General features: G+C 45.4%; 1 protein-coding gene across 5 annotated transcripts in view; it reads left to right on the plus strand.

Annotated features, from left to right (window-relative positions):
- Positions 1 to 25,096, plus strand: part of LOC124619379 (proton-coupled amino acid transporter-like protein pathetic) — a 234,082-nt gene that overhangs the window by 70,526 nt on the left and 138,460 nt on the right. The window contains exon 1 of one of the 5 annotated variants that reach the window (XM_047145711.1): positions 19,913 to 20,078. The exons of 3 other annotated variants lie outside the window; for them this stretch is intronic. In XM_047145711.1, the coding sequence (XP_047001667.1) occupies positions 20,053 to 20,078 (26 nt within the window). In that variant the 5' untranslated portion in view covers positions 19,913 to 20,052. Of the gene's footprint in view, positions 1 to 19,912; positions 20,079 to 25,096 lie in introns of those variants that run through there. One more of the 5 variants, XM_047145712.1, reaches the window with a different exon arrangement.

Consider the following 25,096-nt stretch of genomic DNA (forward strand, 5'->3'; position numbering starts at 1 on the left):
GGCTTCATAAGTTTCTTAAACTCTGTTAATTAGATTCGACGCTGCTTATATTTTGATATGGTTCAAATTCAGGCTCTGGAGGCCACTGTGTTGCAATGGAAAACCGCGAGTGCTTACATTCGTTAACTGATATTACCTAACGGCCTTTTCAGGAGATTTGCAACAGCAATAACGTATTTTTTTCAAATGCAGAGGTGTAGTAATAATTTTTTATTACAACTGGTTTCGGTTTTGTATCATCTTCTCGGTATCTGTCTCAACCGACTGACTTGCAATTTTATTGTAACAAGTTTTGTTCTGTGATTATGTATGTGAAATAATGTTGTGAAATTCAATATATGAAATAGCATGAGTTGTGTCCCTGCTTCGTCAATGTGTTGTCAATTACTTTTGATTCTGACTCATGTATCATATATACAGGGTGATTCCCGAAGATATGCAGATATTTTAACGTGTTGTTCCACAAGTAAAACTAGTGTAGTTACCGAGTTACGGCTAATAAAAGATTTTGCCTGAAATTTAGCAACTTCGCTAATATGAAGCCATCGCAAAACTGTACGAGGTTAAAGTAAAGTACGATTTCGATTTATTTTGTTGTTATTGATCTGGTGAATCTAATAAAACGTGTCCCAGACGTGTATCTGCAGTAGTTTTCCAGAACATCCAAAGAAGCAAAGATGTAATTTCGTAAAATTTTTAATTTAGTAATAATTTTATTATTATTTTGAGCTTTCCTCAGTAAAGAGGTTCTCTCCAACATAATAATTTACTTGGAAATTACAATACAATGAATAAACATTCTTAAACTATATTTTCAAAATATTCCTCCAGGTGTTTCGATCTTGTGTGTCCTCTTCCTTTGCGCCCATTCTCCTCATTGTGTGCTGTACATTTTGGAGCCAGGTGGTCATAGGTCGTCTTCTTCTTCTCCCCTCCGGTTTCCACTCCAGTATCAATTTTGGTATTCTGGTTTTCTCCATTCGTCGTACATGTCCGTACCACTGTAATTTCTTCATATCCATTACGACATATATTCTTTCTTTTATTTCCATTCTCCTTATTATTTCGGTGTTCCTTATCTTTTCTTTCCTGGAGATTCTTGCCGATCTCCTCCAGATATCCATCTCTAGAGCTTGTAATTTTTTAGTGTGCTTCATGTTAATTGTCCAGGTCTCCGTTCCATACAGAACTACACTCTCTAATATGGATTTGTATATTAATTTTTAAGTTCTGCTCATTACATTCCTGCTCCATAAGACTGAGTTAAGCATCCCAATGACCCTCCGTCCGCTACTAATTCTTTTATTGATTTCTGACTCTGATTTTCCCTCGATTTCTAAAATGGATCCCAAATAACAAAAAGTGTTTATCTTTTTGATTGTCTTTCCTTCAATGTATAGCTCATCTGACTCATTAGTCATGTATTCTGTTTTATGGTAATTAATCTTCAAACCCCAAGTTTTGTATGCTACTGCTAGTTGATTGCACATATAGTTAGCATCCTCCCCATCTTGTGCTACGACTACTTGATCATCAGCAAACAATAAATGATGCAGGTAAACTCCATCTCTTATTTCTAATCCCATACTGTTACATTTACGAGACCATGTTCTAAGGCTAATGTCTATATAGATTTTAAATAATGATGGTGACATGGGACAGCCCTGTAAAAGGCCTTTGCTTGTTCTAAATTTCTGTGAAAGTTTATTACCAACTTTCACATGGCAAATGTTATCTTTATACATCTGTTGTATTATTTTAATCAAGGAAGGGTTTATGTTTGCCATATGTAGTGCTCTCCAAAGTAATTTTCTTGGAACAGTATCATACGCTTTTTCTAGATCTATGAAAATTAATCCTATATTTTTTGATTTTTCCCTATGTTTCTCCAAAATCTGTCTTAATGTGAAAATATGGCCTACACGTGATCTCCCAGCCGCGAATCCACATTGTTCTTCTTGGGTTCTAAAATTTGTTTCCAGTTTGTTTTTAATTACTTTCGCAAAAATTCTCATTAATGTGTTTGTAACACAAATTCCTCGATAGTTTGAACAAATATTGCGATCCCCTTTCTTAAATATTGCATTAATGTAACCTAGCTTCATCTCGTTGGTTACTGAATCTCCATGTATCATTTTGTCGAAAAGCTGTGTTATCAGTTTCAGAATTTTGTCACCCCCATATTTCAGACACTCCAGATTGAGATTGCCTGGTCCCGGTGATTTACCATTCTTTCCTGTTCTGAACGCCTGAAGTACTTCACTTTCTAAAATCTGGATCTCATCAACTTCATGTCCTTTTTCTTCAGCTGTTCCTTCTTCTAGATATTCTTCTGTGTCCTCATTTAATAATTTTTGGAAATACTCTTCCCATTCCTTTTGCGTTATCAGTTGGAGAATAGTTTTGCTTTTCGTATCCTGTCGAAGCCCTTTTAATACTGACCATGCTTCTTTTGCTCTCCCAAATCCTAATTTGCTATTCACCTTGGCACATGTTCTTTCCCATGCTTCATTTTTTGTCATCCTTATTTTTTTCATGGCTTCATTCTTCTTTTCCTTGTATATTGATCTTGTTTCTTCTGATTTATCATTCAACCACTGATGGAACGCATTTCGTTTTTCTCTAACGAGGTCCTCTAGTTCCCCTGACCACAACTCTGCTGCACGGTTGTGGTTGCTATCTTTTTTACCCAACACCTCTGTTGCTATGATTTTCACATTAGTTTTTATATAGTCATATATTTCCTCAGTGCATCCTTCAAATGATTCAACCAGTTTCCTTTCCATCCTGGCCGCAAAGAGTGTTCTGAAACTTTCGCCTTGTAAGCTGTCAATATTAAAAGGTAAATTTTTATCTTTCTCAGTTTGGTTCGTTTTATTTATATTACTTGTATCATTCTTTGCATTCTTCCATGGCCAGAAAGACTTCATTTTTACTAGATAGTGGTCTGATCCACGCTGGGCTCCTCTATAAGATCTGACGTCTACTGCCTTGAAACTACTTGTTTGCCTAATGATAATATAATCTATTATAGAACGAAGTCCTTTAGTGTTCTGTTGCGAAGTATATTTATGGATGTCCTTATGTTTGAAAAATGTGTTGGTAATTTTTAGATCAAATTGTTCACAAATTGCAATCAATCGTTCCCCATTGTCATTATATTCGTCCTCTTCATGTTTTCCTACTATTCTACAGGATTCTCTAATTCCTACCCTTCCATTCAGATCTCCCATGATAATCAGCTCCTATCTTCTTGGGATTTTTTCAATAGTCTCCCTGAGGGTGTCCCAGAATGTATCTTTCTCCTTATCTTTTGTGTCGTTCGTGGGTGCATATACGCCAATAATCACAACTGCCCTAGCGAATAATGTCATTTCAACAGTTATAATACGTTGACTGATGAATGTCCAATTTGTGATTCTTTCTTTCCATGATTTCTTTATCATAATGGAGACTCCTGCTTTGGCTCTTACTGCTTTTGATACCCCACTCCAGATATGTACATAATTATCCAGTTCTTCTTCTCCTCGGCCTTTCTTCTTTGTTTCAGAGAGTACGACAACATCCATGTTGAACATGTCAAGTTGTGCAGGCAGTAAATTTCTTTTAGTGGAAATACCTTGCACATTCCAGCATTCAAACATCATTTTAAGTTTCTCATTGCCAGTTCGTCGTCCAAAGTTCCAATTTTTCCGAGGCATATTATTAGGATTTTAGCATTTTTATGTTTTTATGTGAGTGAGGAGCTGGCCCACTGCACAACCCCCAACCCGGAGGACCAGGTAATTTTTACTCAACGTTTTCTTCCTTTAGCCTCTGATAAGCCAATATCGTACTACAATGCAGCAGTTGCTAGTTTTGGTCCACCCCGGGTATTTTATTTCCCCGGTACCCACCATATTTGGTGAGCATTCCCCTATCCGCGACCTGGGGAGGCGTCCGATGGGAGACCAGCAAACTCCACACGGGTAATTTAGTAATTACGTGGCCCAATTTGTTTTTTAAATTCCAGACAGTTGCACAAAATTTTCAACAGAAATTGTAGAGAATTTAATTTTGGAAAAATGATGGTAATAACGTTAACTGAAACTGTATGAATGTGTCATAATCTGCTTTTATTAATACCATAGCACACGTGAATTCAAGTTAAACGGAAATACACTGTTGTTTTGTTATTATGTTCTTTCACTGGACAATACAGAAAACTAACTCTTTTTCAGGGTTAGGGAACGACTGAAACAACTCACTTAACGGTTGCCAACTATGACAAAAACGTTTCTACATTCTGAATGGAAAGTAAACAAATTTACTTGTATAATAATCGTTGCTTCTCTGGATGTTCTGGAAAACTACTGCAGATACATGTTTTATTAGATTCATCAGACCAATAACAACAAAATAAATGGAAACCGTGCTTTAATTGAAGCTCGTACAGTTTTGCGATGGCTTCATATTAGCGAAGTTACTGAATTTCAGACAAAATCTTTTATTAGCCGTAACTAAACATTTGCGGACCTGTGTTTGTATGATCTTTTTCTTTAGTTTTACTTGTAGAATAACGTATTAAAATATTTTCATATCTTCGTGAACCACCCTGTATACCTGATGACGATCAAGGGTTATCTGCTGTTCTAAAGGAACCTCTTCTGTGTTGCATCACTTGTTGCCTTTCTGTAGCCAGCCGATGTGGCCGAGCGGTTCTAGGCGCTTAAGCGCTCCAATCCGGAACCGCGCTGCTGCTACGGTCGCAGGTTCGAATCTTGCCTCGGTCATGGATGTGTGTGATGTTCTTAGGTTTGAATTTTTGCCTTTCTGTATGCATATTTGTGGAGATTGTATTTGTACGAGTATTACATGGTTTTCCATGTCTAAATGATATGACACTTAAGTTATAATAATATTTTTGTAAACGACGCTTCAAATATAGCCTATACGCAAATGGTATATTTTCGTATATTTCTGTACGTGTTTCTGCTGTCTTTTGGATGATACAGATGCCGAGAAGATGGTGCAATACCGAATCGGTTGCAGTAAAAGATTGTCAGTGTAGTTCTGAGGCAAGCATTTAATGGAAATCTATTTTTCTAATCTGCAAAGAGGCGCTCTCCAGCGCGCGATAGCCATTCGTTCTAGCCTGTTCCCCAGTAAAACGATTTCGGGAATATAATAGATCATATTATGGTCACAGTACACACCTCCCGTTTATTTCTATCGACCTCATATAAAATTCTGATTAACTGAGAATTATTGCCAAAGTCAGGCTTTAGTTTTGTGTAACCCATTGCAAAGTGGCTGGTCACAACGGTTGTGGAAATAAGAGTATCAGCCACTTGTTAGCACTTCATTTGCAATGAAACACTTCGGTGTTTCAATTCTTTATTTCTAAAACGATAGAGTCCGTAATTAATTGCTTTACAGTTGTTAAAGTTATTTTAAATACGTGCTTGCTGTGGTGTCACCGCCAGACACCACACTTGCTAGGTGGTAGCCTTAAAATCGGCCGCGGTCCGTTAGTATACGTCGGACCCGCGTGTCGCCACTGTCAGTGATTGCAGACCGAGCGCCGCCACACGGCAGGTCTAGAGAGACTTACTAGCACTCGTCCCAGTTGTACAGCCGACGTTAATAGCAATGGTTCACTGACAAATTACGCTCTCATTTGCCGAGACGATAGTTAGCATAGCCTTCAGCTACGTCATTTGCTACGACCTAGCAAGGCGCCGTATTCAATTGATATTTATTATGTGAAGCATGTACCGTCAAGAGCGATGTACACCAATTATGGATTAAAGTTAAGTATTACATCAACTACGTACTTTATTTGCTACTATTAATTCCCTTAACTGTTCCAGACCTCGCGCCAGCCTGCGTGAGCTTAGGCGCGTGCCTTTCGGCTTCCTCTCACAGTGACTTGGCTGTCTTGCCAAGTCACAACACTTGCAGCTAATTCTTTTTTATTTTACCATCATTTCAGTCTGATTTCGCGTACATCTGGAACTGTCCTCTGGGTGCACATTTTTCAAGTATTCTTGCGTTTGGAACTGATGTTTTGGGTTCATTTCACTTTGTCTTGCAGCACTACAAACTTCTTGACGTAAAGCACGACAAAAATGTCCACAGAATACTTATACATAATTGCATTTGCTTTGGGGCTACAGTGTCGTTAGCCGGCCGTTGTGGCCGAGCGGTTCTAGGCGCTTCAGTCTGGAGCCGCGCGACCGCTACGGTCGCAGGTTCGAATCCTGTCTCGGGCATGGATGTGTGATGTCCTTACGTTAGTTAGGTTTAAGTGGTTCTAAGTTCTAGGGGACTGATGACCTCAGATGTTAAGTCCCATAGTGCTCAGAGCCATTTGAACCATTTTACAGTGTCGTTTAAGTGACAACACGTTCACCATCAACTGCGCTATTTACTGTAACTTCCACAGTAGCAGTTTTAACTGTTAAGTCATTTTTAGGTGGTTGAGGTGCTGTAAACACGACAGTTGTCAATAATACTAAAATAAATGATACGGATGTTAGCCTATATCGCTCGTATCAGATTTCGTCACATATGCCATCAATAAGTAACGAAAATAAATCGCTTGAAACTAGATTCGTGGTTTCCGCACGTGTAAGTAACGTATACCCTTATATTCAAATAGAAGAAAGAAATATTCTGTGTTCGTCACTGATGTGTAGAATCCACGAATCCGAGTTTCACGAGATCTGTAGTGCTGACAAAGAATTTGAAGCACCCAGAAGACATGGTCAGGTGCCTTCGTTCGCGTACACACCATCAGTGAGTCTGTAAATGGTTAGGGTTGCAATTTTTTGTGACTAGTGGAACGGTCACCAGAGCGCATTAGTGTTGTTCATGTTTAGTGTCGTTGTCAGGCCTGATAGGCTATATAAGGGGCGTAAACAGCGTCATATGTTATGACCACTCAAGATGGTACATCGTCCACCAGACCCATCAAAGCAGGAGTACCTGAGGGCAGTGTACTGGGACCACTGTTATACATCTTGTATACATCCGACCTACCATCGACGGCCAGAACACATCTGCCTCTATATGCCGATGATACCGCCATCTACTCCCGAAGTATGAATGCTGCACACCTCCAGGCAAGACTGCAACAAGCATGTAATAAGCTGAGTGAATGGGCGACGAAATGGCGATTGTCTTTCAACGCCACGAAGACGCAGGCAATAGCTATTTGCAGAAGACCACTCCCGCCTAACATCCAGCCCATTGAGATAAGTGGCACCCCAGTCCCATGGTCAAAAACAGCAAAATACTTGGGTGTGACCCTTGATAGGCGATTGACATGGCAACCTCATAAAGAAAACATCGAGAGAAAGCCAGGAGAAGAATAGTACAGCTTTACCCACTCTTAAACCTATCAACACTACCATCAAGACTGGGGGTGATATTGTACCTTACATTGGTGCGACCTATCTTGGACTACGCCGCTGTTGTGTGGGGCAATGCTGCTCCAACCCACATACAACAGCTACAAAGAATTCAGAACCGTGCTCTGAAAAGGGCACTTCACCTGCCATACCGGTTCCCAACGAACGAACTTCACCAACTCGCAGGGGTACCCTATTTGAGGGACCGATTCAGAACCACTGCCAAAACCTACGAAAACACACAACAGTCAGATAACGACCTTGTACGAGATCTTGGACACAGGGTGCACTACCTGGCCTCCACCAGATGGCCAGACGATCTACGCAAATATCAAGACTACACATCTTGTGTAGATATTTTTTATATAATTGTAAATTTAATTTAATTTTATTTTGTTTTAAATTTTATTTTAAATCTTATTTTATTGTATTTATTATTTATTTATTTATTTTATTATTTTTTTTAAAAAAAGGTGAATGAATGTGAGAATGTGTTAACTGTAATATGTATGAGTGTGAATGTGTGAGCGAATGGGAGAAAAAAAAATTAAAAAAATTATCATCTAGCCAATGTCTTTTTAAATCATTTAAAAGCAGAAAAAACAAGACAACCAAAAAGCTATTGTTTTAATGTCAGTTTTTATTATTGAAGGCGTAGTCGCATGGCTTGAACTTCTATTTTCAGACTGGGCAATCCTAGATGCCCCAATATATTCTGCATCGGCGTCATATGTTGAGTGTCACTGTGAAGGACACGGAGGTGCAGCATACTTAGGTGAGACAGCGTTTTTAACTCCTGACAGAGTTAGAAAGGTGCCTTTCTAATTGTGGATTGCTGATTGGCGGGCTGGTCGCATCGTGCGGTGTCCAGATTTGTGGGGTATTGGAATGTGACAGCGTCCCGCAGGGAAACGTGTGGGCAGGCATACTTGTCGTCAAGTTTCCGGGGGACGACGTCTAAGCATCACAAGTGAGGATCGCCGTGTTGTCCACCAAGCACATCCATCGTAACCCCTTTACGTCTGCCTCTGCCTTCCGAGAACAAGTAGTGGAGTCACTGCAACATTCTATATCATTCCGCGCCACCGTTGGTTGGAGACTGCTAGCAGCCGGGCTAGGGAACCACCGTCCCAGGCGCACACTTCTGTTAACAGTCCTGGGGAGAAGTGAATCGGCGGCTTTGTAGCGAATAAATTCATGGGGAATTAATAATTGAAATGGCTTACGACACAGCCGGTTGCGTTTGGAGTGGCGCCGTTACCGGGAAGCGTGGACTGACGATGCTTTTTGCTCGCGTATCATGTCGTTTCTGGAAACCCAGAATCTACTCTGTAGGAATCAACATGGATTCCGGAAACAGCGATCGTGTGAGACCCAACTCGGTTTTTTTGTTCATGAGACCCAGAAAATATTAGATACAGGCTCCCAGGTAGATGCCATTTTCCTTGGCTTCCGGAAGGCGTTCGATACAGTTCCGCACTGTCGCCTGATTAACAAAGTAAGAGCCTACGGAATATCAGACCAACTGTGTGGCTGGATTGAAGAGTTTTTAGCAAACAGAACACAGCATGTTGTTCTCAATGGAGTGACGTCTACAGACGTTAAAGTAACCTCTGGCGTGCCACAGGGGAGTGTTATGGGACCATTGCTTTTACAATATATATAAATGACGTAGTAGATAGTGTCGAAAGTTCCATGCGGCTTTTCGCGGATGATGCTGTAGTATACAGAGAAGTTGCAGCTTTAGAAAATTGCAGCGAAATGCAGGAAGATCTGCAGCAGATAGGCACTTGGTGCAGGGAGTGGTAACTAACCCTTAACACAGACAAATGTAATGTATTGCGAATACATAGAAAGAAGGATCCTTTATTGTATGATTATATGATGGCGGAACAAACACTGGTAGCAGTTACTTCTGTAAAATATCTGGGAGTATGCGTGCGGAACGATTTGAAGTGGAATGATCATATAAAATTAATTGTTGGTAAGGCGGGTGCCAGGTTGAGATTCATTGGGAGAGTCCTTAGAAAATGTAGTTCATCAACAAAGGAGGTGGCTTACAAAACACTCGTTCGACCTATACTTGAGTATTGCTAATCAGTGTGGGATCCGTACCAGGTCGGGTTGACAGAGGAGATAGAGAAGATCCAAAGAAGAGCGTCGCGTTTCGTCACAGGGTTATTTGGTAAGCGTGATAGCGTTACGGAAATGTTTAGCAAACTCAAGTGGCAGACTCCGCAAGAGAGGCGCTCTGCAACGCGGTGTAGCTTGCTGTCCAGGTTTCGAGAGGGTGCGTTTCTGGATGAGGTATTGAATACATTGCTTCCCCCTACTTATACCTCCCGAGGAGATCACGAATGTAAAATTAGAGAGATTCGAGCGCGCACGGGGGGTTTCCGGCAGTCATTCTTCCCGCAAAACATACGCGACTACCCCCCTGCGGGTTCGGTGGTGAGAATAGGCCCGCGGTATTCCTGCCTGTCGTAAGAGGCGACTAAAAGGAGTCTCAAACGTTTCGGCCTTAATGTGATGGTCCCCTCTTGGGTTTGACCTCCATTTTTCCAAATTTCCGTTGTTAGTGCATGCCATTTGGGGAAGGACGCCTTACGTGGTGTTTTTCTATTGGTCCATCATGCACCACCATCTTTCATGCTACCTATTCTCGTGTGGCGGGATTTACACCCAACGTCTTCTGGGTTGCCTCCTCCTCGTCTTGTGCACAATCCCCTTCTTAGCGCCCCCGACAACTGTGGACCCTTTGAACACCTAAAATCCAGCACGGTAGCCAGTCCGTTGTGGTGGGATCGTCATGTACCCTCTTGGTGGTAGCCCCCTGACCACGCAGGGATCGCACTACAGATGCCAGAGCTGTTTCCTCCCCACGCATGCCAAGGAGTATGTGCCCATCTTGTCTGGGGCACGGGGTCTCCGGGCAACGGGATATCGGCCAGGTACCTGTTGCTCCCCTTGGGGAGAGCCCTCGTTCGGAGTAGGTGGCATCTGGGTGGATGTGGCGCAATGAAGCGCAATAAATCACACCAAGCTGGTGGTCGCACGGCCACCAGCGTCTCTAAGCGAGGCAGAGTTGACTTTGATGCTGCGCAATATGACCCTCAGTCGTTCCCCTCGTTGGCTGCGCCGTGGGAGGGACGCAAATCTAGTGCCAAGCGGGAGCCTTACGGACCACAATACCTTGTCTGCAGCAGGACTGATGGTGACTCCTTTCTTACGACGAATCCTCTGTTTTTTGTGGAACACCTGGAGGGTAAGTTTGGGGAAGTGGCGGGGTTGTCTAAAATGATGAATGGGTCTATCCTCCTCAAGACGTCCTCCCCAGCTCAGTCACGAGCGTTGCTCTTGCGTGATGAGCTGGGTGACATCCCTGTTACCGTCACTCCCCACAGTAGCTGAAATATGGTCCAGGGGATTATTTACCATCGTGACCTATTGTTAAAATCCGACGACGAGCTGAGAGCTGACATGGAACGACGTGGTGTACATTTTGTCCATCGTGTACATAGAGGACCCAAGACTAACAGGGTGGGCACCGGTGCCTTTATCTTGGCCTTCGAGGGTGATGTATTGCCCGAGAAGGTCAAGGTAATGGTTTACCGTTGTGACATCAAGCCATACGTCCCTCCCCCGATGCGGTGCTTCCAGTGCTGGAAGTTTGGGCATGTGTCCTCCCATTGCCCATCCGGCGCCACATGTCGAGATTGCGGACGCCCCTCTCATCCCGATTCTCCATGTGCGCCTCCGCCTGTATGTGTCAACTGTGGGGAGCACCACTCTACATGCTCGCCGGATTGCCCCGTTCTTCATACGGAGCGGAAGATAATGGAATTTAAGACCCTGGACCAGCTTACTTATCGAGAGGCAAAACTGAAATTTGAAAAGTTGTATCCTGTTTCCCTTCGAATATCTTATGCTGCAGCCACGTTATCGTCGCCCTCGCGAGCGGCAGTTGTCGCCTCCTCTGTGCCGCCTTCGGTGGGCCCTCAGGGCCGTGCATCTCTGTCTGCCCCCCTAGTGTCTGGGGGCAAGCCTTCCTTCGTTGCCCCCTTAGCAGTTGGGGGCAAACCCTCTTCTGTCACTCCCCCCACACTTACTTCGGGAGTGACATCTGCTCAAAACCGGGCGGGGGGGGGGCTCGATCCCTCCCCCTCCTTCTCCACCGGCGTTGCCTCTGCCGGTTCCTCTCTCGCGGAAGAGGTCCCTCGGGGCTCTCCCTTCCTCCGTTTCTTCTCTTACCCCACCTGATGTCAGCCAGTGGTTGAAGGTTCCGCCACCTGCTGGTCGTAGGGCTTCTGCGTCGTCGTCAGCCTCCGACGCTCCTTCAGAGAAGCTCTCCTAGCCCTCTAACCCTAAGGACAGGCGCAAGAAGAAGGAATGGAACGTGTCCAAGAAGGAGGACGTTCTGGCGGTTACAGTACCTCCTGCTGTAAATAGTTCTGGCTCCGGGGATGAGGTGGAGATCCTCGCCTCTGCCGTGGATCTCGCCCTCACTAAACCCTCGGGGGCCTTTCCTATGGACACAGCTGACTCTCCCCCGGTGGTGGCAGTTGGCTCTGAGGCGCCGTCTGCCTCTTAGTCGCCTTCACGCCCTCCCAGTCCCTTCCTGCTTCCATTCTCCAGTGGAACTGCGGCGGTTATGTCCGCCACCTGCCTGAGCTCCGGATGCTTCTGAGTGTTCCCCTGTTCTCTGCATTGCTCTTCAAGAAGCTTGGTTTCCAGCAATGCGGACCCCTGCCCTTCGCGGTTATCCGGGATACTATAAGAACCGCGCTGCCTGTCAACGAGCGTCAGGTGGAGTTTGCCTCTTTGTTCACCACTCTGTCTGTGGCTCGCCAGTACCCCTTCTGACGCCTTTAGAGGCAGTCGCTGTCAGGGTTGAGCTCTCGCCAGCTATTACTGTTTGCTCTGTTTACATTCCTCTGGCTGGGGAGCTCCCCCGACATGTCTTGGCTGCGCTGCTGGATCAACTACCGCCGCCATTGCTGCTTCTGGGCGATTTCAATGCCCGCAACCCTCTATGGGGTTGGACTGTCTCTGATGACCGCGGTCGTGCCGTGGAGCATGTGTTGGCTCAGCTTGACCTTAGCCTCTTGAACACCGGTGCTCCCACGCATTTCAGTGTGGCCCATGGCTCATTCTCGGCCATCGATCTCTCTTTGCAGTCCCGGACTTGTCCCATCCCTCCACTGAAGAGTGCATCCTGACCTGTGTGGTAGTGACCATTTTCCCATCTATTTGTCACTGCCCCAGTGTCATTCTTCTGAGCGTCTGCCCCACTGGGCTCTCAACAGGGCTGACTGGCCGGCTTTTACTTCCGCTGCCACCATTGAGTCTCCCCCACAGGGTGACATTGACGAGGTGGTCCGTGTCTTGACCTCGTTAATCATTTCTACGGCCAAGGCTGCCATCCCCCGCTCTTCTGGACTCCCTCAGAGGAAGGCTGTACCCTGGTGGTCGCTGGAGATTGCTGAGGCTATTCGCAACCGTAAGCGGGCTCTCCAGCATCATAGGCGGCACTCGTCTCTGGAGACCCTCATCGCCTTTAAGAGGCTCCGTGCCTTGGCCCGTCGTCTTATTGCACGGCGTAAGCAGGAGTGCTGGGAGAGGTATGTCTCATCCTTGGGCTCCCGTATCTCCCCCTCACTTGTGTGGTCCCGGATCTGGCGGATTTATGCATACCGGACCCCTATGGGTGTCCCTGGGATCTCCCTGGATGGCGCTGTCTGCACGGACGCTGCCGCCATTGCTGAACACCTTGCCGCGCACTTTGCTACGAGCTCTGTGATTGCCACTTACCCCCCCCGCCTTTCGCTCTCTAAAGGAGCGAGCCGAGCAGACGCCGTTATCATTCCACACACGTCGTTCTGAAAAATACAATGCTCCTTTCAGTGAGAGGGAATTCCTCGCTGCCCTCGCCGATTGCCCTGATACAGCACCAGGACCAGACTGCATCCACGTGCAGATGCTGAAGCATCTCTCCAGGGACTGCCAGAGACACATCCTCACCATCTTTAACCGCATTTGGAGCGAGGGCGTGTTCCCGTCGCACTGGCGAGAGGGTGTTATTATCCTCATCTTGAAGCCCGGTACGGACCCACTGGCGGTGGACAGCTATCGTCCCATTACCCTCACCATTGCTCGAACGTATGGTGGGGCGGCGTTTGTGTTGGGTCCTTGAGTCGCGCGGTCTCCTCGCTCCATCCCTGGGTGGCTTCCGTCGGGGCCGGTCTGCTGCAGACAATTTGGTGCGGTTGGAATCTGCTATCCGTATAGCATCTCGTTGCTGTATTTTTTGATCTGCGGAAGGCGTATGACACCACATGGAGGCATCACATCCTTGCTACGTTGCATGAGTGGGGTCTTCGTGGTCAGCTCCCAGCTTTTCTTCAAACCTTTTTATTGCGCCGCTCTTTCCGGGGGTGCAAGTCGGTGTCGCCTCTAGTTCATCTTATATACAGGAAAATGGGGTCCCTCAGGGCTCGGTGTTGAGCGTCTCCTTATTTCTAGTGGCCATTAATGGTCTGGCTGCACCTGTGGGGTCGTCGGTGTCTCCTTCTTTGTATGCCGACGACTTCTGCATCTCATTTAGCTCAACGACTACGGGAGTCGCCGAACGCAGGCTGCAAGTAGCCGTTCGCAAGGCAGCATCATGGGCTCTGACTCATGGTTTTCAGTTCTCTGCAGCCAAGACTCGAGTTATGCACTTCTGCAGGCGTCGGACGGTCCACCCTCATCCTGAACTTTACCTCGACGGCCACCTCCTTGAAGTGGTGGACACTAGCCGCTTCTTAGGACTCGTCTTTGATGCCCGGCTCACATGGGTTCCTCATATTACTCAGCTGAAGCAAAAGTGCTGGTGGCACCTCAACGCCCTCCGCTGCCTGAGCCACACGTCTTGGGGTGCCGATCGCTGCACGCTGTTGTGGTTGTACAGAGCCCTTGTGCAGTCCAGGCTTGATTATGGGAACCTGGCCTATGGGTCTGCATCACCCTCAGTGTTGACGTTGTTGGACCCCATACACCACTGTGGGGTTCGGCTTGCAACTGGCGCTTTCCGTACGAGCCCTGTGGATAGTCTACTGGTGGAGGCCGGGGTTCCCCCGCTGCGGATTCGCCGCCATCGACTGCTCGCCGACTATGCTGTCCACGTGCATTGCTCGCCGGGTCATCCCAATCGTCGCCTGCTTTTCCCTGCCATGGTCCTCCATCTGCCCGAACGGCGACCTAGGTCTGGGCTTTCCATTGCTGTCCGCGTCCAGTCCCTGCTGTTGGAACTGGGGTCATTCCCTCTTCTGCCTCCCTTCCGGGTCCGTGCACCTACGCCTCCCTGGTGTATGCCCCGGCCGTCCGTCCGTCCGTCTGGACTTGGCACGGGGACCCAAGGACTCGGTTCCGCCTGTGGCCCTCCGTCGCCGTTTTCTTGCTCTCCTCGCCTCATTTTCGGGCTGTGAGACTGTCTACACCGATGGTTCCCTGGTTGATGGTCGTACTGCCTACACTTTTGCTGACGCTGCCCATGTTGAACAGCGCTCCTTGCCGGCTGGCTGCAGTATTTTTACTGCAGAGCTGGTGGCCATATTGCGCGCTCTTGAGCATATGCGTTCCTGCTCAGGTACGTCCATCGTCATCTGCAGTGACTCCCTGAGCAGCCTCCAGGCTATCGACTGCTGCTATACCTCTTCTCCTCTGGCATCATCTATTCAGGAGTCTGTTTCTGCCATTACCCACTCTGGTCATTCGGTGGTCTTTGTTTGGACGCCAGGTCACGTTGGCATCCCGGGGAACGAACGTGTCGACAGGCTGGCCAAAGGGGCGATCGACGCCCCAGCTTTGGAGATCGGCCTCCCGGCCCGTGATCTGCAGTTGGTGTTGCGCCGTAAGGTGCTTGGGATGTGGAATGATGAGTGGCGTGGCCTGACATCCCCGAATAAACTGCGGGCTGTTAAGGAGTCGACCGATGTGTGGCGGTCCTCCCTGCGGGCTTCTCGCAGGAACTCTGTCGTCCTGTGTCGGCCCCGCATCGGCCATACCTACCTGACGCACGGCCATCTTTTGCGTCAGGAGGATCCCCCCCTGTGTCGGTGTGGGTCCCGGCTGACGGTCGCCCACATTTTATTGGAGTGTCCCCGACTGCGCACCCTCCGGCAGTCTTTTAATCTCCCGGGCACTTTGGTTTTATGCGACGATGCCTCCATGGCTGACAACGTTTTAAATTTTATCCGTGGCAGTCCTTTTTATGGTTCCATTTAGGGAGGTCCTGCACCTTTCCCTTTCTGTGTCTCTTGTCCTCGAGTCTCTCATAATTGGTTGCAGATTTTGGTGTGTAGTCGGATGGTTGACTCTTTCCTTTTTTTTTTTGTTCTCGTGGTCAGTCAACCAGTCTCCGGCCATCTTCTTTTCTTCTGTTTCTTTCTGTCTGGTGTTCATCTGTACTCTTCTTGTGTGTAGTGTTCGTTGCCGCCTTTGTGTTCTTTCAGTGCCTGGGAGGGAGTCTCCTTCCCCTTGGGGTTTTACCTGCTCCGCAAATTTTCGGCTGATGACCTTAGCTGTTTAGTCCCTCTTAAACATCCCAACAACCACCACCACCACCACCACCACCATACGCGACTGGAACAGTAAAGGGAGGTAATGACAGTGGCACGTTAAGTGCCCTCCGCGACACACCGTTGGGTGGCTTGCGGAGTATAAATGTAGATGTTGATGAAATGGCGTCGCATTGCGTTCAATGACGAGTCGCGGCTCTGCACTACCCCGGATGACCGTCATCGGCCCGTTCTCCCACTGTTTTGGAGAGGCGCTCCGGTTTTAAGGTCCCCGAAGACGATCAGATGTGTTAGATAGGCACCGATTTGCCAAGCAAGCCTGTACACGTTCAAACAACGTTTGTCAGTTTAGCCTCACTTTGTGTATTCTGAGAGTAGTGAGAAAGGCGACAAATGCAGAAAAAGCAGTCGTGGCAATTACTTTGGCACTATGTTTAAAGAAGAACAAGAAGAAGAAACCAAGACTCAAGTCCAGGGAATGACTTAAAATGAGAGATTTTCCCATGAAAACATGCTAAAGGAAATTTTACTCTCAGAACTTGAAGACTAAATCACCTTGCTTCGAACAGACAATGGAACTTTTTAAAACTTATGAAGACCCTCCTAGAAGATCAAACTTGTCTGTCAACTCCGGTCTTATCTAGCGACGGATGTGTCGAATAAAACTGTACACTTACTAAGAAAGCTAATCAATTTAACCTCACTTTTGAGGCAGACACTTTTCGTGTGTACTGTATTTTGGCACTAGTGGGAACGGCTGCAAATTCAGGTTAAACATTTCAAAAATGGCCTCTGGCACTGTATTTAAAGAAGAAGAAAACAAGACGCTGGTCCAGGGAATGGTTTAAAATGAGAAACATACAACTGCAAACTTCTGAATGGAAATGTTTCATTCAGAACCTGATGATTACATCAAGTTCCTGCGGTTGAACAGTGAAACGCTAAATAACTTGTTCAGCAGTACTTCAACCTCATACTGAAAAAAAAGACACGAGTATGCCAAAATTTATTCTTTTCTACTTCGTTCTCTTACGACAGTTTATTAAAATATTGCAAACGTGGGAACGTATAGCCCACATCGTCCGTGGAAGAACCGGAAAATTTAGATTTCTTTTACACTGAACAGCCAAAGAAACTGGTATACCTGCGTAATATCGTGTAACACCCCCGCGAGCATGCGGAAGTGCCGCAACACTGCGTGTCATGGATTCAATTGATGTCTGAAGTAGTGTTGGAGGGAAGTGACACCATGAACCCTGCAGGGCTGTCCATAAATCCGAAAGAGTACGAGGGGGTGGAGATATCTTGTGAGCAGCACGTTGCAAGGTATCCCAGATATGCTCAATAATGTTCATGTCTGGGGAATTTGATGGCCAGCGGAAGTGTTTAAACTCAAAAAAGTATTCCTGGAGCCACTCTGTAGCAATTATGGACGTCTAAGGTGTCGCATTGTCCTGCTGGAATTGAAGTCCGTCGGAATGTACAATGGACATGAATGGATGCAGGTGATCAGACAGGATGCTTACGTACGTGTCACCTGTCAGAGTCGTATCTAGACGTATCAGGGGTCCCACATCACTCCAACTGCACACGACTCACACCATTACAGAGCTTCCACCAGCTTGAACAGCCCCTACCGACACGCGGGGAATCGAATCCGGGACCCCGTGCTCGGGAAGCGAGAACGCTACCGCGAGACCACTAGCTGCGGACACAAGAAGTGTTAGTGTTTCAAAATGCCTGTATCTGTGAAAATAATTATGTAAAACTATAAAGAATCAAGTAGTGCTTCAAACGGCACTTGTTTTACTGGATTACTTATTTCGATCCATTTCTAGTTCATCGTCAAATAAGACACGCTGAGGGCTTGCATCCGTATTATCAGAGTAGCATGCTGAACAGTCGATAGTGTTTCATGCGCTTCTGACAAACACAACAGATGACAACAATGGTAAAATTAATTAAAGAGGACGTGAGCTTATATGGCTCATGTCAAGCACTCGTCCCCTACACCATCGGTATGTCAGAGTTGGAAATAGACCACCTCTCAAAAAAAAAGGTGAAGCATCTAGAAAGAGAGCAAAAACGAAATGAAAGTTCTCGGGTTAAGAAGGCATATTAAGATATTTCAGTAATCACAAAAACTAGTCAAACTTACATAAGAACTTATGAGACCACTTAAAAGTATGACGTTGTACTGATTGCCTGCACTGATTCGGTGAGGAAGGGTACCATAACGCCATTTTATCCTATCCAAAGTCAGGCTGGACCACAACTGTTGTTGCCGATCCTTGATATCCTAGATCTTGGCACTGGGATGGAGTTGGCGTTCGAGCTGGTCAGATCTGCGGATCTTGCTGGTCACAAGACATCAAGCAGACAGTTAACAGAAACATGTGCCATATGTGGGCGACCATTCTCCTGTTGGAAAACGACACCACGATACTATCATATGAGGCGTTGGACATGAGGACATAGGATGCCCGTAACGTACTGCTGTACCGCCAGAGTTCCGTCAGTCACTAACAGCCTTCCGCACACCATGACGCCACGAGTAAAGCGCTCCTCCCCCCCCAAACGATCAAATATTTCGTGAATCTTAACGTTTGATCGTGTACGGTTAGTCAAGGCTATTGAACAATGTCATCGACCCAAGACTAGAGCTAGAGTTTTACTCATCACGGGTATAGCGGTGAATCTGTGTCCACACTGCATTCCCTGCGTTTAGAAACCGGACATGCTGGTATGATCACACTTTGCTGATAGCTGTCAGTCACCTTCAAAGTATTTTTTGCCCTGTAGAACGATCGCACAGGTTTCCAACTTTGTTTTCGGAGACACAGTTTTATATCAGAAGAGTCAGTGTGCCAAACGAAGAACTCGCGGGCCTTCCACTAATATGCCATCAGTCGGTTCTCACTCGAGAAACATTAGTCGTAATTTTCATATGTGTGGCTACTCACATCACTGTAGAGATTGTGACAGTGTCAGAATGGAGATCGCAGCACGAAGCAATATCTTAATAAAACTAAGAGGGACAAGTTGGGTAGCAAGCCTACATGTGCTTCGGATGTCGGCTCTAGCTAGGTGCTACGCGGCAGGAGAATATGCTTACCCCAGTCGAGAAGATCCACGTTCTAGCCGGAGTAGCTCCACCCGATATAGGGCGGGTAGTAACAGCGAAATCCGAAAAGGGGAAAGTGAGCACTGATGACAGACACCCACTTCACGGCCATGAACCTGTTGCGCGACATCTTTGCAGCAGGGAAAGCTCCATCTGAAGTGGAAGCCAAAGGTGGAAAAGAGCTTCAACGCTGACGGCAAGGAGCTAAATGTAATTGGATACCAGCAAAACAGGAGCTAACCCTAGGAACCAGCCTGCCATTTCCAACGTGATATCACTAGATTTTCTCCGCGTAGGCATTGGCCGAAGTAAGACTGTCACGTGAAAATGGAGACTGCGATAACCAAGATGTCTTGTGAGTGTGTGTGTTCTTTTGCTGACGATGAGCCATTTCCATCACTGCCTCGTTCACACCATCTGGTCAGGCGTCGCGACGCAAGAGGATCTGGCATCAGGAAGCCCGAAAGCAGTGCACCCTCCTCAGGCATTACACTTCAAAGAAGAAGATCGCTGTACGGTAATGACGAACTTGTGGCTACTTGCACCAACAACACACTCGCCGCCCTGCCTGCCCGATATCAAAAGGCAACACTCGTTCGCCGTAGCGGTCACGTGGTCGCGGTTTCCTCGACTCCGCCGGCGCTGAGTTGGGTAACGGAAGAGTCCTTGGCCAGAGGGGGCAGGCCGGACCTTATCTCGTCAGATCCGGCAGCCGGCGCGGCGCGCGCCTCGGTGGTCGTGACGTCATCTGTCAGATTACTGCGCGCATGCGCACTGGCGTCTGTCCGCCCACCCACCCCTCCTAGAACTCAGCGTGGGAAGCAGTGGAGCCAATGCCGGCGCTGTGATTGGCCCGCGGCAAGGCTGCGGAACGGCGCCCGGTATTTCTGATCGCACGCGGTCGAATCGGAGGCACAACTTCTAGTCCAGCTGTACAGTTATAGCGGAGGAAGTGTGGGTTGTCTGGGTGTTGTTTATGTCAAAGTTCCAGCTTCACGCAGGGTGAGTCTTATACTTGGCATGGCCTACTTTTTAAGCCGTCAGAAATAGTTCTTAAGCCGTTATCAACAGGTAAATATTAGAGCTATAAAAGCATGATAGCTCATAACTTGGGAAGAAAAATTGCAGCGAATATTTTCATGGAAGAAAAAATCACGGAACATACGTAATAAACATAAAAAATGTACATGAATACCACTCTACTGATACAGGTAACAACCTCGATATCATTATTCATAGATCTGGAAAAGAAAATCCTCTTGTTGACATCGAGCGAACCTCATAGTTACCTGACTCAAATTACTTTGCCTTGTCCAACTCCTTCATCCATAAAATCATTCGTAATGTAAACTCTAGTACTGTGCTATAACATGTACTGTGCGGACACTCATTTTTTGTGGTGGTGGTGGTGGTGGTGGTGGTGATGGGATGAGGATAGTCGGAGAAATAAGGGGCAGAGAAAGTTCGCATTAATGTTTTGTATCAGAACTACAAGAAGCTCGCGTTTACAAGGCTGCGAATTATCCAAGCATATTTCGGCAGTTTTTGAGAAAATAAAAAACGAAGCCTGAAGTATTGTGCTTTAATGAGAACGATTATTTTCGTTTAGAATATAATATTTTCCATGCGGCCCGTCGTTTGCTGCCGGAAGATGGAGCGAACTCCAATCCCACAGTTGGACATCTCTTGAAAATTTTTTCCGCTGTCTTCCTATCTTGAGGCAAACGAAGGATTCTACTCTAGGAACATGTGCACGGGTGATTTCCTATCTGTATGATAGTCGAGTCCTTTCCCTAGGATCTATAGGTCGGCGATTTGTTGTAACGAAATTAAAGCATACTGCTGAAAATTGCCTGCCCATTGTTGATAGTACTTTTCGGACCGTCGACAGATCTCAGGAATACAACGGCTTCTAAAGTGGATCAGTGACAATGAATATTTACCTTTCTTGTTTCCGAAGTGATGTTCTATCGAAAAGAATTGGTAAGTTATAGGTAAGATGGAGAAGAGCAATTATGCAATAGAACTTTATCGTTGTGCGGTAGGCATACAAACAGTAACTGCTTTAGAGGAAATAAGGGAAAGCAGTATTTTTAATTATTGGTGTTTTTTGGTTATCCGTTCAGTGTCGGGTCCGCATTAACCCACGAGTCGGGACAAAAATACAAGTAACTGCTATTTCCTCTTTCTGTGTGTGATACATGTCGCTGACGTTGATGCCAAACAGGAAACAAATATTTGTTAGTAGTATTCACTGAACACTTTTATGTGCTTCATATTATCACGCTTTATATATTATTATGATCGTTCTCTCTTCGTAAAACATGTCCAACTCAATGTAACTGAATTGATGAAATTGTTGAAATTTATGTATGACTGTTGTAACTCATAGGAATGAGCTTTTCTTAATGCATCGCGGTCGCGTTTTGTTGCCCAATGTCTCGCTAACGTCATCGACCAGCATTTTGAAAGGTTAACGTCCTTACCCTTCATATTCCGTTCACAAATGGCGCTTCTCAGAGATAGCGTTTGTTATGTTTACGTTTAGTTCATATTACGATATGAGGTTTGGCGTAATAGTAGGATACACGCACTATTCATTTTTTGTGCGTTTCTTCCTCCCTGTTAAGGTTGTCGACATCTTCATGAACTTCAGTAATCACGTTAATAAATGTGTGTCATGTTACTACAGCCAAAGATCTGCGAACCATTTCAGTTACTGACACGATCATGAAATTTCGCCACGTGGCAGAATTTTTCATCTCACCCTGTCTGCTTTACCTTTCGTTTTCCGTTTCTAACTAAACTTTTTATATTTATCAGCCTGTCGATTGTTTTGGTGCCACCCTCCTCTTCTTGTCTTATATTGTTTCTTTTTTTTCTGTGTACTTACCACTCCCGAGCTTTTTCGACAATCTGCATTCCCTATGTTACCTTTGCTCATATCTAAAATTTTCACCTCCGAAGTTACTTCCACTATTCATGATGCCGTGACTCTTCTAGTATTTATCATAAATTTCTTTTCTCGCGTATTCTTTCCAGAACCTCTTCCCTTCATTCTTCATCTCCCAATCAGTTTTTCAAGATTTGTCTGTTGCAACACATTTCTAATCGTTATAATTTTTACTTCTCCGGTTCTCGGACAGCTATTCACGTCACATAATACTGCGCTTTACATGCACGCTTTCGGAAACTTCTTTCTCCGATCTATCTTTGTGTAACCATATTTTCCTGCTTCAGCCATACTAGATATTTTTTTTCTTAGCTAGGGAAGTTCTTCAACTTTACTTTGTTTTTCCTAATTGTAATATCAAGCACCTCACTTTCTACCACTCTTCATCACCATCTTGGCTTTGTTTATCCTTATTCCTCATTTTTCGTATGCTCTCCATCCTGTTCAGTAGGGCTTTCAAGATTTCCTTGACTGTGAAGTGTACACTACCTATTCACCTTCAATTTTTATTCCTGTAAATTACTTTTTCATCGGTTTTCCATTATCCGCATGTTTACAAAAACCATAGTCGTCCTTGCGTACACGTTTCTGTATAGGATGCAATACCATGGTAAATGTTGCAGGTGTTTCTCTTCGACCGAGCTCAGACGAAACGGCATATGCTACTCGTTTTTGGCTTTCATCGTGAAGAACAAAGAGAGTGAGATAAATAACTCTGGTTTTAGGCAACTTTGATCGGAATTGCTTCTGGTATAGGCTGATCTCATCGCCTTTCAAATACCCGGTAAGAAAAGTTTGTGTGCTCTGAGACCTTACCTGAAATATTGCATCTGCCAGTCTAGATGCTGGACCTCATTGATGAGTTGACAAAAGGATATTGAAGTATTCATCAAGTCTCTTGCTCTTGTTTCTCTGGATGTATAAGAGGTTATTCAATTGTGAGGCAGTGCGCATCTGTGTACTGTATAAACAAAACATACATACAGACTCCTGTTCGTCAATTCGGTCTTTGTCGGCACTAATATCATCAGACCAAGTATACAAGTTAACGGCTGCGGAAGATGTCAGCTCTGACACTAATAATCATACATACCGATGAAACATTGGGAAATCTAGATTGAACGAGCCGAAATGAGAAACTGAGAAAAATGCTGTGAATCATTTTACTTTGTGTGTCATGTGAAGTTGTTACGCTGATGGCCTGCAGAAAGGCGAAGCACCATTCCGTATGTTTGTCAAAACTACAAGATCAGTAAATATGAATTTTTCGCATATGAACTGCACACTACAGATTGAAAACAAGAAAATATCCTAATGACACCATCTTCCTCTCACTTCACCACCAACACCCTAAAATTCCTCCAATTAGTATCCTTTTGTAACCAACGTTATCTCTAAATCACCTCTGTAAAAACCCAGATAATAATTAGAGAGGAAACCATCCTTGCATTCCGTCACCGACACGAAAACCTAACAAGTGACGACGAGCCAACTATCCTAGTAACGTAACTGACACCCTAATAGACTTTGACCTAAGACTCACTTCAAAACTGACTTGAAATCCCCACGTAGTAACCTTCCAAAGTAATCCTGCAGTGAAACTACTTAAATTAGCAACAGGCCAAACACGTTGGCTACATCTCACAAGCAACATCCATAATACAAAGACCGTCATCCGCCAGTAGTCACATCTATGCAAGCGTATCATGGACCTTCACTCCTCTCAAGTTCCGACACTCCCTCAAAATCCGAATCCGCGTCCTGCCATCCTGATTTAGGTTTTCCGTGATTTTCCAAAAACACTTCAGGCAAATGCTGGGATGGCTCCATGAAAGTACACTGCCGACTTCCTTCCCCATCCTTCCGAAATCCGATGGGATCGATGACCTCGCCGTTTGGTCCCCTCCCCCAATTCAAGCAACCAATCAAAATCCTAGAACGACGTGCACTCTCTTTACTTACCGCATCCTACAGTCTCTTCTATACTACTCCATAAAGTTCTGACGTCACCCCAACTTCTTAGGCAATTTTGTCCGTCCTCCTCCCAAAAACGTGAATCACAACACCCCACTGACCCCCCCCCCCCCCCCCCCCTACCATACTTGATAACTCCAGCCCTTTGACGTGCCTATTATCACAACATCCGATTTTCCTTTTATTTTCAATCTCTCCGCATCTGTTCCCGAGGCTGTTGTAACTCCTTCTGCCAGACCATGAAGTAATTCCTGAAATCTCCCAATCATACCAACTCAAAAGAAGGTTCTGTTGTACTATGTTCTAGCTGATTCCTGTATGCTAACTGTGTGTTCCTTCTCCCATGTGCTCCCCACATCCTTTTTCATTTATCATTGTTCCAATAATTGCCCATTCAAATTCCTCACCTGAAGTCACCAAGGTCCCCGCCCCCAACAGCACTATATCATGTCTGGAATTCATCGCCATTTTATCCAATCAAAATCCTGTCACAATTGAAGAAATAAGAAAGAAACCAAACCGCGCCTGAGAGCTCCTAAAAAGACCAATACCCTTAGTTTGTTTATGAATGCAGCGTAACTTTTCACACAAGTAAGTTGGAGATGTCCTATATCTGAGCTGCTGTATTTGCTATACATGTCAGTTCCATGTGCAGTACCATTTAAGAGTTATATTTTTACTTAATCAAAATGTAAATAAACCTTTTAGTGTACCATTCCAAGCTGTAAGTTGCATTTTTTTGAAAAACACAGTCTTCCTCGGTGAAATGGAGAAACAGAGTTTAATGATTTAACTAATCGCAAGAAATCAGTCCTGTTTGTAAGTCAGTCATCATCCAATTTCATATTCTGACTGTGTTTTCGTGGTTAGCTGACTGTCTGTGAGTCCTTACGGAGTCAGTTACGATTTGGATTGCAAGAAATGGTGAACACGTCGGATGCATAAAAGAATGGACTACTGTGGTCATAGCAACTCCATTTATTAATGATGTAGTATCTTGTGTATTAAGTGTACCTAACTGTTACGACGTGTGCTCGTTATCAGACACTTCGAAGGTCTAGCGAAACCAAAATTTTAATACCACCACGCTCTG

This window comes from Schistocerca americana, chromosome 6 (assembly GCF_021461395.2).
Source record: "Schistocerca americana isolate TAMUIC-IGC-003095 chromosome 6, iqSchAmer2.1, whole genome shotgun sequence".
In the NCBI taxonomy this organism is placed as follows: domain Eukaryota; kingdom Metazoa; phylum Arthropoda; class Insecta; order Orthoptera; family Acrididae; genus Schistocerca; species Schistocerca americana.